Below are 12709 nucleotides of genomic sequence, written 5' to 3' on the forward strand. Positions count from 1 at the left end.
AAAAATATTAAGGTTTCGCTTAGTTATTTAAGAAAAACAGGTTAATTTTCGTTGATTTTCGTTGCCAAGAGAAAGTGACCAGCTCGCTTGTGTAACCAGCCTGCTTGTGAAGTACGTTAGTTATTTAAGAAAAACTTGTTGATTTTCGTTAATTTTCTTGCCAAGAAATTCGTGGGCTGTTCGCTTGTGAAGTACGTTAGTTATTTAAGAAAAACTTGTTAATTTTCTTTCTTAGCATTTTTGGGGCGTTCGTTTGTGTGGGGCTTTCGTTTGTAGTTAGGGTGCGCAAATTATGTAACTAGTACGGAAACGCACTGGCAAAAGGCGGGGAATACCCCACTCTCGCAGTTCGAAGTGGACTTCTTCCGCTATGCAGAGAACCTCTTGGTTGGTGCAATTGCGACTTGACCATGATTATCAGCTGAGATTGTGCCTACATAGCCGTGCCAGTTCGTGCCCCATCTCGAGGATTTTAATCTCCATCATCGCGTTGTGCCAGAGACTCCAATGCCTTCAGTCCCATCCAGAGCCGTCAGCATGGAACCCCGTTGCCTTCCCCCCAACACAACATTGATCAAATTCCAAGAATTCTGTTTACGCGCCAAAAGTTTGTGCGGCGAAGAGAATCTCGCAATCATTTCGAAGTCAACTGAGCTAATCGATGGCGACTATATGAACCCGTGCAAGGCGCACGACATGCACTCCCTGTTCGAACGCGACGCTTTCGTTGCTTCCGCTGTCATTTGGCCCCGCGACACGCCCGAAGTGCAGAGCATTGTGCGCCTGTGCAATGAGTTCTCTATGCCACTATGGCCTTACTCTGTCGGCCGTAATACGGGCTACGGCGGCACCGCGCCCAGAGTATCGGGAAGCATTGCAATGGACCTCGGCAAGCACTTGAACAAGATCTTGGATGTGAACGTCGAGGGAGCGTATGCGCTTGTGGAGCCGGGCGTTACCTTCATGGATCTACATGAGTACCTCATGAAAAACAATCTGAGGGAACATCTTTGGGTCGACGTATGAGCCAGCTACTGTCCCGTTTAACTAAAACATTCTCTGACATACAGCAGGTTCCAGATCTCGGCGGAGGCTCGATCATCGGTATATCTACTTCTTACCCTAAATGCAAGCGAACTCTGCTAAGGAGGCGACAGGGAATGCTCTCGAACGCGGAGTTGGCTACAGTAAGTTTACCCTCAATGCCCAGTGGCCTTTTGTTGGTTATTTTTGCTGACTTCCCTGCCTTACGGTAGCGCCTTATGGAGGTTAGTAAATTTATTGTATCTTCTGCTGGCCTAGAGCTTAGATATAACTGTGCGAAGATCATTGGATGATGCATTGCGGCCTCGAGGTTATCCTTCCTGACGGCGAGCTCATGCGGACTGGAATGGGAGCACTTCCGGACCCGACGATAGAAAAGCCTGGCGTTCCACCTCACGAACAACCTGGTAATCGCTGCTGGCAACTCTTCAATTACGGTTTCGGCCCATACAACGACGGCATTTTCACGCAGAGCAGCTTAGGTATTGTGGTTAAAATGGGTATCTGGGTCCGTCTTTACGCACATTCCAAGTCCCACCTGCCCTCTGTCACCTCGCGCTTACAAGTCTGTAGTTGATGCCAAATCCTGGTGGTTACCAGGCATACATGATCACATTTCCTCGAGACGATGACCTTGAGGCTATCGTGGACATCATTCGGCCGCTCCGACTGGTAGGCGACGCTTCGTTTTAATGCGTATGCGGCTAACGAACCATCTTTACGCAGCAAATGGTCCTGCAAAATGTGCCGACGTTACGCCACATCCTTTTGGATGCAGCTGTCGCAGGCAACAAGTCGTCGTATACGCAGAAGGAGGGTCTGTTGAATGATGCTGAGCTAGACGATATTGCGAAGCGTCTAGACCTTGGCCGATGGAATTTTTATGGTGCTGTCTATGTCCGTCTTTCTTATGAATTTGTTCTCAATTATTCCCCTGCTACTGTTTCGCCCTCACCGACGAACAATTCTACCACCGAGTGTTGTCCAGCCACGCTAACTTTGGTGTGCGCAAATAGGGGCCAGAGCCGATTCGCAACATCCTCCTGGAAACCATCAAGAAGGCCTTCCTCGCAGTCCCCGGCTCGAAGTTCTTCCTGCCCGAAGAACGTAATGAACCATTCAGTGTTCTGCGCACGAGATCCAAGACACTGCAGGGGATACCGACAATTGATGAGCTACGATGGGTCAAGTACGAGCTTTCGCAACTCAGGCCGATATGCATGTATCTGATTTGTCACAGTTGGCTGCCGAATGGAGCCCATTTGTTCTTCTCTCCCATTACGAAGATTTCTGGGAAGGAAGCAAACCTCCAATACGAAGTAACCAAGAGCCGTTGTGCGCAAGCTGGTCTCGACTTCATCGGCACATTCACAATCGGAATGCGAGAGATGCGTGAGTTTGCTAAGCCATTCACTACCGTCCTATGATGCTCATTGTCTGTAGACCATATCGTATGCATCGTCTTCGATCGAGAAGATCCCGAGTCCCGACACAAGGCCCGATGGTTGATTCGAACGTTGATAAAGGACTGCGCGGCCTACGGTTGGGGCGAATATAGGACACACATCGCGCTCATGGACCAGATTGCGAACACTTACAGCTTCAACGACAATGCCCAAATGAAGTTTAATGAAAAGATCAAGAATGCGTTGGATCCTAACGGAATATTGGCACCTGGTAAGAATGGTATATGGCCCCAGCAATATGACAAGCAAGCTTGGGTGCTCGACGAGAGCGAGCCCGAGCCGATGGCCAAAGGCAAACTCTGAGGCACAAAATTGATCGGTCATCATGCTGGCGTAGATAATCTGGTTTGAACTCTATACTCAAATATGTACTTCAAAAGAGCTCGCGTGACCGTGAAATAACGTGCGTGTGGCCAAATATTGATATTATTTACGCCCACAGCATTACTGCTCGAGACTTGAAACACGGTACACTTCCTGTAGACCTTCCGCGGAATTAAGCGGAGGTCAAGTCCCCATGAAGCCAGTGGTCGCGGGTCTCACCCCACACTTACCCTGTGCATTGGTGAAGATTTTCTGGCACGATTTGGTTGCGGGCGAGTGCAGCTGATTCCAGTAAAGCGCACGTTTTCACCGCATGAACATGGATGGTTATCCAAGTTGCGGATACAGTTTGAAGGTCGAATAGGAAAATACCCCACAGGCTTGGTCCCGAATGGCGTACTGGCGCGGTGCCGCCCCCACACCCATCCATCCGCCTCGGAGGATGAGCGGGGAGCGGATAGTTTATATCGATCCCGTTAGCACACTCGGCGAATACCACTAAATCACACCGACTCAACTCGTTTCCAACCATGGACAATGCGACATCATCTCCTCTTGACCTTCCAACGGTTCCTGACTCGTTACTATCCCTATCCACTCTGCCGTGGCTTTTCCGATCGCAGAATTTGATCGCCACCTTCATTGCTCTCTGGGTAGTCAATAATCTTTATCAATGTTATCTACATCCGCTGAGGGGCGTACCGGGACCGTTTCTGGCAAAGTTCAGTCAAGCCTGGCGCAATATCAGGTACTTCAGAGGAAGCTGGCACGATGATATCCTCGGCCTTCATCAAAAATATGGCAATGTCGTTCGAATTGCACCCAACGAAATCAGCTTCGTTGATGCCGGGGCACTCAAGAAACTTTACGGCCATGGGACGCATATACTAAAGGCAAGTACTACCCCCAATCCGCTCTTAATGCGACGCTCTTCTAAATCCCATACTTTCAGACCAATTGGTATGACACATGGAAGATTCCCAACATGACTGTCAGCTTCTTCTCGGCTACGGATCCAAAGGTTCATCGTCATCTTCGCTCGCGCGTCTCCGGCGCTTATTCGATGACTTCAATTCTTGCCATGGAGACTCTGGTCCAGAAAGTCGCAGACGAATGTTGGCAACAGTTCGGCCGATTCGCTGATTCAGGAGAGCCTATACCCATGCATCAGTGGGCAAATTACTTTGCTTTTGACGTGGTGGGACAGCTCGCCATGGGCGGAAAATTGGGATTCATCGAGCAAGGCCGAGACGTCGGTGGCATCATTGGGTCCATCCACGACGGGTTCTACCTCATGGCAAATATGGGAAACGTGCCTCTGCAGATGTTCTGGTTCAACAACAGGCTGGCTCAGTGGGCGATAAAGAGCTTTGGAGGAACGCGAATGAACGCATTCTCAGTCTTCCTCGAGTGGCTCGAAAAGCGAGTGGATGAGCGACTAAACAACGGGCTAGGGGATCGACGGCGGGATATGCTTCAACGCTTTGTTGAAGCTAAAGACGTGAGAGGACATCCTGTCAAAAAGGGCGATGTCATGATTGAAGGCGTTAATATTCTGGGAGCCGGAGCGGATACCACTACCATCGGAATCTTGGCCATCCTCGGTGCTCTACTTCTCCACTCGGAACAGAAAGAGCGCCTGCAAAGGGAGATTGAGGAAGCTTACCAAAAGCTTGGGCTGGGTGACGGCCTGGAAATCGGCTTCAAGGAGGCGGAAAAATTGCCGTTTCTCTCTGCTGTCATCAAGGAGAGCACAAGGCTTCATCCATCCATTCAATATCAGTTGCCGCGGTATGTTCCTAAAGGTGGTATTCAAATCGGCCCGTATTACCTGCCGGTAGGAACCTGTTGTGGTATAAGTCCTGCGTCGATGAACAGATCAAAGGATATTTTTGGGGATGATGCCGACGAATGGAGGCCGGACCGTTGGATCGCAAGCAGCAAAGAGGAAGAGAGAGCTATCAAGGAGAGAAATTTACTTCTAACCACTGTGAGACGACCCCCCTACCTTGTCGCGTTGGGAAGAGTTTTGTTACTGACGGATACAGTTTGGGATGGGAAACCGAAGCTGTGTTGGGAAGAATCTTGCCACTGTGGAGATGTATAAGTTCACCGCTCAGTTTTTCCGCCACTTCGATGCCGAATTAGTAAACCATGAGCAACCTTGGGTTACAAAAACCCAGTGGTTCGCTCTCCAGACGAAATTTTGGATCAAGGTCAGCCGGAGGAAGCCCAAGACTTCCGAACCCGACAGTGGCAATGACAGCCTGGTCTCGTGAACATTTTAGGTAGTTGTAACATGGCGGATCTACTACCCAGTATGTACCAATGGACAGCGTGAAATTGACACGAAGTTTGATGTCTTCTCTTATAAGCAATCAATCTCCAGCATCATGGTATGACCTGGAACTCGTGCACTTCTTGTCACGGTCGGCATGCTCAAGTGTCAAACAAGAGTAGATGTGACGCAAATATATTGAACTGAAGAGCAGGAGGGCTGCTTCGAAGGCTAGAAGATATACCCCTTGTCAAGGAGCGAGGCGCGAGGCTGAAAGCTGATGCAAAGCATGTGACGCGGAACGCTCTTGTCACATTACCCCCTTCTAAAGCTCAATTTTGCGTACAAAAGGGAGCTCCAAATTGAGGTAAAGAAGTAGAAAACAAAAATCAGAATCCCCGCTTGCCTGCCTACAGGGTGTGTCCTACGAGCAATCTATCGTATCGAAATGCGTCAAGGGGCAATTCATAGGATCCTCGGATATCACTATTGTTGGGACTGGAGGCAGAAGGGAACCCATTAAAGCATGCTTTTACAGGTTTCCGTTCCACTACGACGGATTTGGACGCTGCCACCAGAGAGAGGGCATGTTAGTACACACCCGCAGATCCTGGATCCAAGCAGTAACCGGGAAGGCGCCATCCAGCAATTGCCAAGAGACCCGGCCAGATCTGGAAGAGCAGACAGAGGACGCGGAGAAGGCCTAACCAAAAGGCGCTCCGGATGTACAATGAAAACGAGAACGGCGCTGAAGAGCTTGAAGCTTCCAAACGGGAACTGGCCACAACCCAAAAGGAGCTGGCCAAGGAGAAGACGAGGGCGGACGAGGCAGAAGAGGAGTTGAAAAACCTTACACACAAATTTCAAGATGAGTTGGGGAGGCAGTCGGAGAAGGCAGAAGACAACATCAAGACCCTTAAGACGGAATTCGCCGAGCGGGAGAAGAACTATAAGCATGACCTTGCTGATAAGAAGGCGCTTAAGATTAAGATGGTTATGGAGAGAAAGCGGCCTGACACTGCTGAGGAGACTGTCAAGTACCTATAGCTGCAGCTGAAGACTCAGCGCGACTAGCTTGCGGCTTCACAGCAGAAAGCTTCCTAAGTAGACCAGCGGATATTGAATATTTGCGCCGACAGAGAAGGCGAAGGACCCCCAAGTGAAGAGGAAGGCGGCTAGAGATGGCACGACGCTTGTTGGGCAAAGCATCGCGAAGGCTCGACTAGGGCAGTAAGCCCGGGATGCATTGCTGGCTGAAGAACTTCCAGGGAGCATGGACGAGCTGGCGCTGTCCCCGTTTCCAACTAGCCTGTGACATTGACGAGTTTGGACGTACTAGACGAAGAACACAATGAATCCGGACGCTAAGATGCATACAGAAGAAGTCATGGAAAAGGAGCCCCAGGCTTTTGGACAGTATCCGTCATGGACGAGCGTTCTTCTGGCTCCTTTTTATGCTCATTGTCTCCATTCTATTCAGGTCAGCATACCCGGTTCTGAGCCTAGGAATCCTTCCTCTCTTCCATTTGCCTTCCAGGCTGCTTTGATGGGGCGGGTGCCCACAATGGCTTAATGTCCTGGCCAAATGGCTTGCATTGAAGACCTGAACCACCGGAGGCGTCTCGTTTTAGCAGGCGTATCGGAAGCATCTGCTCTTCTTTCTTTTCTTTCTTTTTTTTTTTGGCGGATCGACATGAGAGCCAGGAAAAGTCCGCATAGATATCAACGAAAACTTTCCAAGTTGGTTCAACTTGCCGACGTGCGCGTTTGATGAGATGCCTTCTACCATTATCAGCTACGCGCTACATCTTTCGGTATTCTTCCTATGAATCGTTACTTCAGAATTTGTGCTGCTCTGCTCTGTCTATAGCCCAATCGGGTACGGCTTTCATCCTTGACTATCCAACCATGGTTCTGGCATCCGTTGTCCACGACGTCGTCTCGCGTGCACTTACCCTGAGATTCAGAACCGTACACGCGAATTTTCTCAACCACAGCACCATCCATCCCCTTAGTGCTATAACAGCATCCCACAGCTCCTAGCCCTCCATCTCTCCATCCTCACTCTCACTCTCACACCCTCTATCCTCCATCCCACAGCACCACAACACCAAATGCACCCCATCCCAAACCAAAACACCACTTTCTCCTTGCCCCCCATCACCCCAGGCGCCACCTTCGCCACGCCCCGCCAGGAGTCCCCCAAGACACCACCAGCCATGGACACCCCCGCCGCCTACGAAGCTGCCATGCGGCGCCTCCTGAAGCACGCACCCGCGCCCGAGCGCGTGCCCCTAAAAATGACGCGGCCAAACCACATATCCCCCGCCTACGCGCTCTGCCTGTACAATGCATACGCCGAGTGCAGGAGACCCGTGTTCAGAGAGAGTCTGCGGAGCGTGGTAGTCAGGAGGGTGGAGGACAGGCTGAGCAAGGGGAGCGTGAGGAAGGTGAATGCGGGGTTTTTGGAGAGCGGGGATAGAACGGTTGGGTGGCTGCGAGGGACGGCGGTTGAGGAGGTGAAGAAGCCACTTGAGAAGAAGGCGAAATGTGAGAAGGGTGATTTGAAGAAGCATGGCGGTTCCCGAGGTCTTTCATCACAGTCTACGAACGTCGCCTCTCAGCTGCATCTCGAGCGCGCAAGGGAGGATGTGATGGTGCAGCTCGCGAGGAAGGAGCGGTGCGAGGGATGTGCGTCCTGCGAGAGCAAAGCAAGCAGGCTCGAGAAACTGCAAAAGGTGCTTAGCAGGCAGGAAGCGGAAGCTAAAAGGTTGAGGGAGCAAGAGGAAAGAGAGCAGGCGAGGAGAGAACACAAAGAGAGGAAGGAGAGGTGGGAGGGGGATCTTGAGGAGAGAAGAAGGGTCGAGACTGAGCGCGAGCGGAAGAGGATGGATGAGGAGAGGCAGAAGGGGCAGGTGCGATCGGCTTGGCGGCTGATACGGTGTCTTGGGGGAGGAGGGAGCGCTGGGTATGGGCGGGGCTTTAGAGCGTAGCTGGAGGAGGGCTTAGGGATAAGGTCGGGGAAAGTGTACGCTTTGCCGGATAGCTTCAGAGGGAGCGATGTTGACACGAACGTACTAATACGGAGTATACCCCAAACACCTGGCCGTGAGGCAGGATGAAGAATGCGTTCCATTCTGCTGCGCCGTCTAATCCTCCAGCCTCGCCTTGGGCGGCTCAATTTGCGGCTGCGGGTCCTTCAACCTAATTTTCCCCTCCGCATCATACACAATCTCTCTAATCTTGACGCACCTCAAATGATTCCTGCCGCCAGATAACGTACTGTCATGATAGAACAGATACCACTTCCCCTTAAACTCCGCAATGGAGTGATGTGTCGTCCACCCAATGACCGGCTCCAGTATCCTCCCGCCGTACGTAAACGGACCTAGCGGGCTGTCGCCGATCGCGTAGCACAGGAAGTGCGTGTCGCCGGTGGAGTAGCTGAAGTAGTACTTCCCCTTATACTTGTGCATCCACGCGGCTTCGAAAAAGCGCCGGTCGTGGTCGGAGGCGGGGATGGGGGACCTAGAGGCGTCTAGGATCACGACGTCGGTGACGGGCGAGGCGAACGAGAGCATGTCGTCGCTCAGCTTGGCGACTTTGGCGGAGAGCGCGGCGCCATCTGAGGGCTCATTGGCGCCGAGTTGGGTGCTGTCGAAGGCGCCGTTGGCGTAGCATTGGAGTTGTCCACCCCAGAGACCGCCGAAGTAGAGATATGCCTGGCCGTCGTCGTCCACGAAGCTCGCGGGGTCGATGCTGAAGCTGTCCTTGATGGGTTCGGGCTCTGGCTTGAACGGGCCTTCGGGCTTGTCCCCTACAGCTACGCCAATCCTGAAGATGCCCTCCTTGTCCCTGGCTGGGTAGTACAGGTAGTACTTCCCGTTCTTCGCCGCCGCATCTGGTGCCCACAGCTGTTTCGAGACCCAGGGTACGTCGTCCGCCTTAAGCGCGACGCCGTGGTCTGTAACAGGCCCGCCCACCTCCTTCATGCTGAAGACATGGTAGTCGCTCATGTCATACTGGTCGCCATTGTCATTGTCCTTGATATCCGTCTCGCGGTCGTGGGAGGGGTAGACGTAGAGCTTGCCGTTGAAGACATGCGCGGAGGGGTCGGCGGTGTAGACGTGGGTTACGATGGGGTCTTTGTCGGCCATGGCTGCTCTGCTCTGTCAATTCTATCTTGTAAATGTGTTGTAAGTAGCAATGGATCAATGCCGCTGCCCACTGGCGTCGCGAAGTCTTTAAGAAGCTGCCCCACGGCGAGGCTCAAGAGCGCCTCCAATTTAGCCATATTAGCCATCGGAAGGCGCAGCCCGGAGGCTTGGGAGTCTCAAGCTTCATCAGGTGAGGTCATGAGTGCGGTGGTTGCGAAGGATCAAGATCGTCTTCGAGGACAAAAGAGGGTCGGAGGTTCGAGGTAGACGGGCTGGGTTTAACCGCCAATTCAACCGCTGCAGCGATGCCCCGCTGAAAAGAGAAATGCCTCGGGTTGCCGGAGAGATCGGGCAGAAATACCTAAGCGCGTGGCCTCAGAGGAACTGCTGAGGAGACCGATGGCTTTCCGAGCGCAGTGGTGCGATTTTGGAAGGATGCATGGTGACGCGACTTCTCGCGAATGCACGTGCTTCTCAATTCACTCAAGCCATGACTAAGCAGATCGATAGAACAAATGGCACACGAAAACGACAAGTGTCCGAGCTGGATTGTAAAAGCGTATGACTAGCTATCCGTCATAGGTAAAGCAGACCTCCAAATCACCAGAAAAACCAACGCAACGGATGCACGAGCGAGACTCCTGATAACCAAGCATCCTCAAATGCACACTACCTCCCGCACCAATTTCCCATGCAAACCCGCCACTACACCGCCCCCGGCTCAAACCACACCGTCCCACACACGGGGTATCGGTTCGCCTCATCGCTCTCACTCGCAATCCGCTCCTGCAGACGCTTCGCCCCAAACACATGGACCTTACAAGGCGCGCAGCCGACGGCCTGTACGGGTTTGTGCTCGCCGTTGAACATGAAGGGCGCGCGGCAGATGCCGCAGGTGGCGCCGTGGGGAGCGTATATAGGGGCGGCTAGGTTGTTGGAGAGGAGGGAGGTGAGGGTCCGTGGGGAGGAGGCAGTGGTCGCGTTGGTGTTGTTTTGGGTGGCTTGGTTGTCTTGGGTGGCCGTGTGGTGGAGTGGGGTGTATGGAGCCGGTTGGTCTGGGGTGTTTTGACGTTAGAGAAGGGATGAATGGAGACGTCCTGTAGGTGTTTGGCGGGGTATGTTGTTGTACTTCGCTCAGTTGTAGAAAGGTTTGAGGAAGAGGAGACGTCAAGATAGATGCTGGGTGGGTTGAGTAGTTGGTCTTGCGCGCTGTTGTGCTCGTTCTGTGCAGACTGAGTAATCTATTTGCTCTTTTACAGGCGCTGGGAGAGCGCGGCAAGCTTCCGAACGTCTCTACCAGTGAATACTAGTAAGGCATAAGTTATTATGAGAGAAACTGGGACATAGTAGCACGCGCTGTGAGTGAACGGATATATGGATTTTGCTATCAAGTATGTACAAGAAAGTTCTGAGTCCGGTTCTGCTGCTCTGAACGGCCCTAGTTCACGGGTCTAAGTACTCCACAATCGACGCCGCCGTCGCGTTATGCATCGGGAAAGTAGGATGCAGATTGTTGAGCCAGAAGTACTCGTTTACGGGGTAGCTGCAGTTAGGGCTGGAATAGTACCATGTAGGCGCGCCACTGTATGCTTGTCAGCTTTTGAAAGACCAGACGCATGTTGAATGAACCGGGAAGGAGAAAAACTTACTTCGCATAAGCCTCGCAATAGCCGGTTGTGTTCTTGATCCCACTCGTCTGCGGGAAGACGGTCGGATCCTCGAGCGCCGCAGCGTACGCGCCATGCGTATCGTGGATGAACATGTTCGCGGAGTCGTGCCGTGCGCTGAACTTGTCCGTCATGTTCTTCAGCTTCGCGTTCCACGTCTCAAGCATCTTGCCCTCATTTTCAATCGACCAGTTCCCACTCTGCAGCGTCAACGGCGCAAGATTAACCGGCGGAACAGACAGGAACAAAAAGTTGCGTGCGCCCGTCTCGTACACCTGCTCCAGCAACCCGTCGTACACAGCGAAGATCTGGTCCTGGATGGCGGTAGCATTGGCCAGCCACCACGAATTGCCAACGTCGTTGATACCGATGAAGAATGCGAAGAGCGAGTCAGAGGCGGTCCAAGGAGCGGAGGAAGGGTGGGAGCCGTAAGTGGGAAGGTACTGGTCCTGGACTTGCTGTTTCATGGAGATGACGGTCGGCGCGTATGGTACTACGATCGCGCTGTCGACAGTGGCGCCTCCATAGGCCATGTTGTACGTTTGGAGGTAGCTTTCATTGTACGTGGTTGTGAGGAAGCCGACCCAGTTCGGACCGCTGCTTAACTATCAGTGCAGGTCAGCGCGCTTGTGATGGAGGAATTACTTTGACGATGTCCATCCTCTGGGCTATTGTTAGTATATGTAATCAGTTAGAGATAGGAAACTTACGGATACGGTGGATTTCCCATGGGATTTGAGGGATTCGGCTGCGTTCCGTTGACATCAAAGCCGGTCTGGGTGTACGAGTCGCCACTAAGATATGATTAGCGTTCTGTGCGAAGTGAAGGCTCCCAGTTACTTACAAAACAAACATGTACTTGACATTCTTCCATCCGGACCAGGTTGACGCATTCGCCGGGAACGGCGCGGCAAGCCCTAGACTCGCCAGCGAAAGAGCGACAACAATCGACTTGACCATGATGCTCGGAGTCAACAGCAGCAAAACGGAACAATCCAAACATCAAAGGGAACATTTTGACTTAAGTACGCACGATGGAAATATAGCAGTACCAGGCTATCCAGGATTGCGGCTCTATCTGGTCCATGACGGGAGAGAACCCGGTAGAATAGATTAAACTATACGCACCACTAATCTGTGGGGTATTCTACATATTGAGGGGAAACGCTAGGGAGACGCGTGGAATGATCGAAGAACAAATGGAAAAGCTTGTTCGTCGCGCCATGCGGGTGTTTTAGATCGACGTTATGCGGGACGCAAATGCAAGTGCGATCTAGCGCTTGGAGCTCCGTTTCCGTGTCTGGAAGGGAAAGGCGTCATGTCGATGCTAGATAGGGCAATTGTTGGAGAAGAGAAAGATGGAGAAATTATTCTGTGAGGTTCTCTCCACCATGGGAGAGTTCTCGACTAGTGGAGCAGTTGAAGCACAGTGTGCGTTGAAGCTCCGGCCAAGCCAGTAATGACGTTACACGGCCCGTCGGTAGATAGAAAGCCTCGAGAGCTGTATAGGTCAAGGAAAGCTACGCATACCATGCAATCTACCTCGGGCGCGCAATTCTACGCCTCTGCTCTGGACGGATCGCAGATGTGATCTCCAGGATCAGATATCTGTAATTGGAGTAACGCCCTGGAGCGTGATTCCAAAGTCTGGCCGGAAACGATGCCATCGCAGGTCGTTCCGTGGGTTGCACCTCGCACGAGGTACAGGTAGGTCCTTCCGACGCCGTCGCGGAGCTTGCGGGTCGGGGATTTGATTGCGCCGGTTGTCATGAG

At 52.4% G+C, this 12709-nt stretch overlaps 8 protein-coding genes across 8 annotated transcripts; 5 read left to right on the forward strand and 3 right to left on the reverse strand.

Annotated features, from left to right (window-relative positions):
• Window positions 1–393: 393 nt before the first annotated feature.
• BU26DRAFT_457782 (vanillyl alcohol oxidase) lies at window positions 394–2796 on the forward strand (the record flags this gene model as incomplete). The annotated part of the gene is made up of 10 exons (XM_033824952.1): window positions 394–1020; window positions 1074–1104; window positions 1158–1187; window positions 1257–1268; window positions 1326–1552; window positions 1618–1716; window positions 1771–1941; window positions 2061–2233; window positions 2285–2436; window positions 2488–2796. Coding segments are annotated over exons 1-10 (1716 nt in total), but the record flags the coding sequence as incomplete, so codon positions are not given.
• Window positions 2797–3472: 676 nt separating this feature from the next.
• On the forward strand, window positions 3473–3703 carry BU26DRAFT_386762 (uncharacterized protein; the record flags this gene model as incomplete). Its single annotated transcript, XM_033822650.1, has 1 exon — window positions 3473–3703. A coding segment is annotated over one exon (231 nt), but the record flags the coding sequence as incomplete, so codon positions are not given.
• A 116-nt stretch (window positions 3704–3819) lies between these two features.
• On the forward strand, window positions 3820–5113 carry BU26DRAFT_531364 (cytochrome P450; the record flags this gene model as incomplete). Its single annotated transcript, XM_033831022.1, has 2 exons — window positions 3820–4824; window positions 4883–5113. The coding sequence occupies 2 exons, from the start codon at window positions 3820–3822 to the stop codon at window positions 5111–5113; spliced, it is 1236 nt and encodes a 411-aa protein (XP_033682831.1).
• A 722-nt stretch (window positions 5114–5835) lies between these two features.
• On the forward strand, window positions 5836–6159 carry BU26DRAFT_565260 (uncharacterized protein; the record flags this gene model as incomplete). Its single annotated transcript, XM_033833381.1, has 1 exon — window positions 5836–6159. The coding sequence occupies one exon, from the start codon at window positions 5836–5838 to the stop codon at window positions 6157–6159; it is 324 nt and encodes a 107-aa protein (XP_033682832.1).
• Window positions 6160–6964: 805 nt separating this feature from the next.
• BU26DRAFT_321398 (uncharacterized protein) lies at window positions 6965–8183 on the forward strand. Its single transcript, XM_033822068.1, has one exon. The coding sequence runs from the start codon at window positions 7227–7229 to the stop codon at window positions 8103–8105; it is 879 nt and encodes a 292-aa protein (XP_033682833.1). The 5' UTR covers window positions 6965–7226; the 3' UTR covers window positions 8106–8183.
• BU26DRAFT_519642 (glycoside hydrolase family 43 protein) lies at window positions 8009–9666 on the reverse strand. The gene has a single exon (XM_033829111.1). It carries the CDS (start codon window positions 9267–9269, stop codon window positions 8262–8264), a length of 1008 nt encoding a protein of 335 aa, XP_033682834.1. The 5' UTR covers window positions 9270–9666; the 3' UTR covers window positions 8009–8261.
• A 301-nt stretch (window positions 9667–9967) lies between these two features.
• Window positions 9968–10500, reverse strand: BU26DRAFT_519643 (uncharacterized protein). Its single transcript, XM_033829112.1, has one exon. The coding sequence runs from the start codon at window positions 10137–10139 to the stop codon at window positions 9975–9977; it is 165 nt and encodes a 54-aa protein (XP_033682835.1). The 5' UTR covers window positions 10140–10500; the 3' UTR covers window positions 9968–9974.
• Window positions 10501–10623: 123 nt separating this feature from the next.
• On the reverse strand, window positions 10624–12194 carry BU26DRAFT_321407 (carbohydrate esterase family 16 protein). The gene is made up of 5 exons (XM_033822069.1): window positions 11781–12194; window positions 11647–11730; window positions 11582–11599; window positions 10919–11533; window positions 10624–10851 (listed from the first exon to the last, which is right to left on the reverse strand). The coding sequence occupies exons 1-5, from the start codon at window positions 11894–11896 to the stop codon at window positions 10713–10715; spliced, it is 972 nt and encodes a 323-aa protein (XP_033682836.1). The 5' UTR covers window positions 11897–12194; the 3' UTR covers window positions 10624–10712.
• Window positions 12195–12709: the final 515 nt, after the last annotated feature.

The sequence above is a fragment of the Trematosphaeria pertusa genome (assembly GCF_010094035.1).
Source record: "Trematosphaeria pertusa strain CBS 122368 unplaced genomic scaffold BU26scaffold_8, whole genome shotgun sequence".
NCBI classification, from domain to species: domain Eukaryota; kingdom Fungi; phylum Ascomycota; class Dothideomycetes; order Pleosporales; family Trematosphaeriaceae; genus Trematosphaeria; species Trematosphaeria pertusa.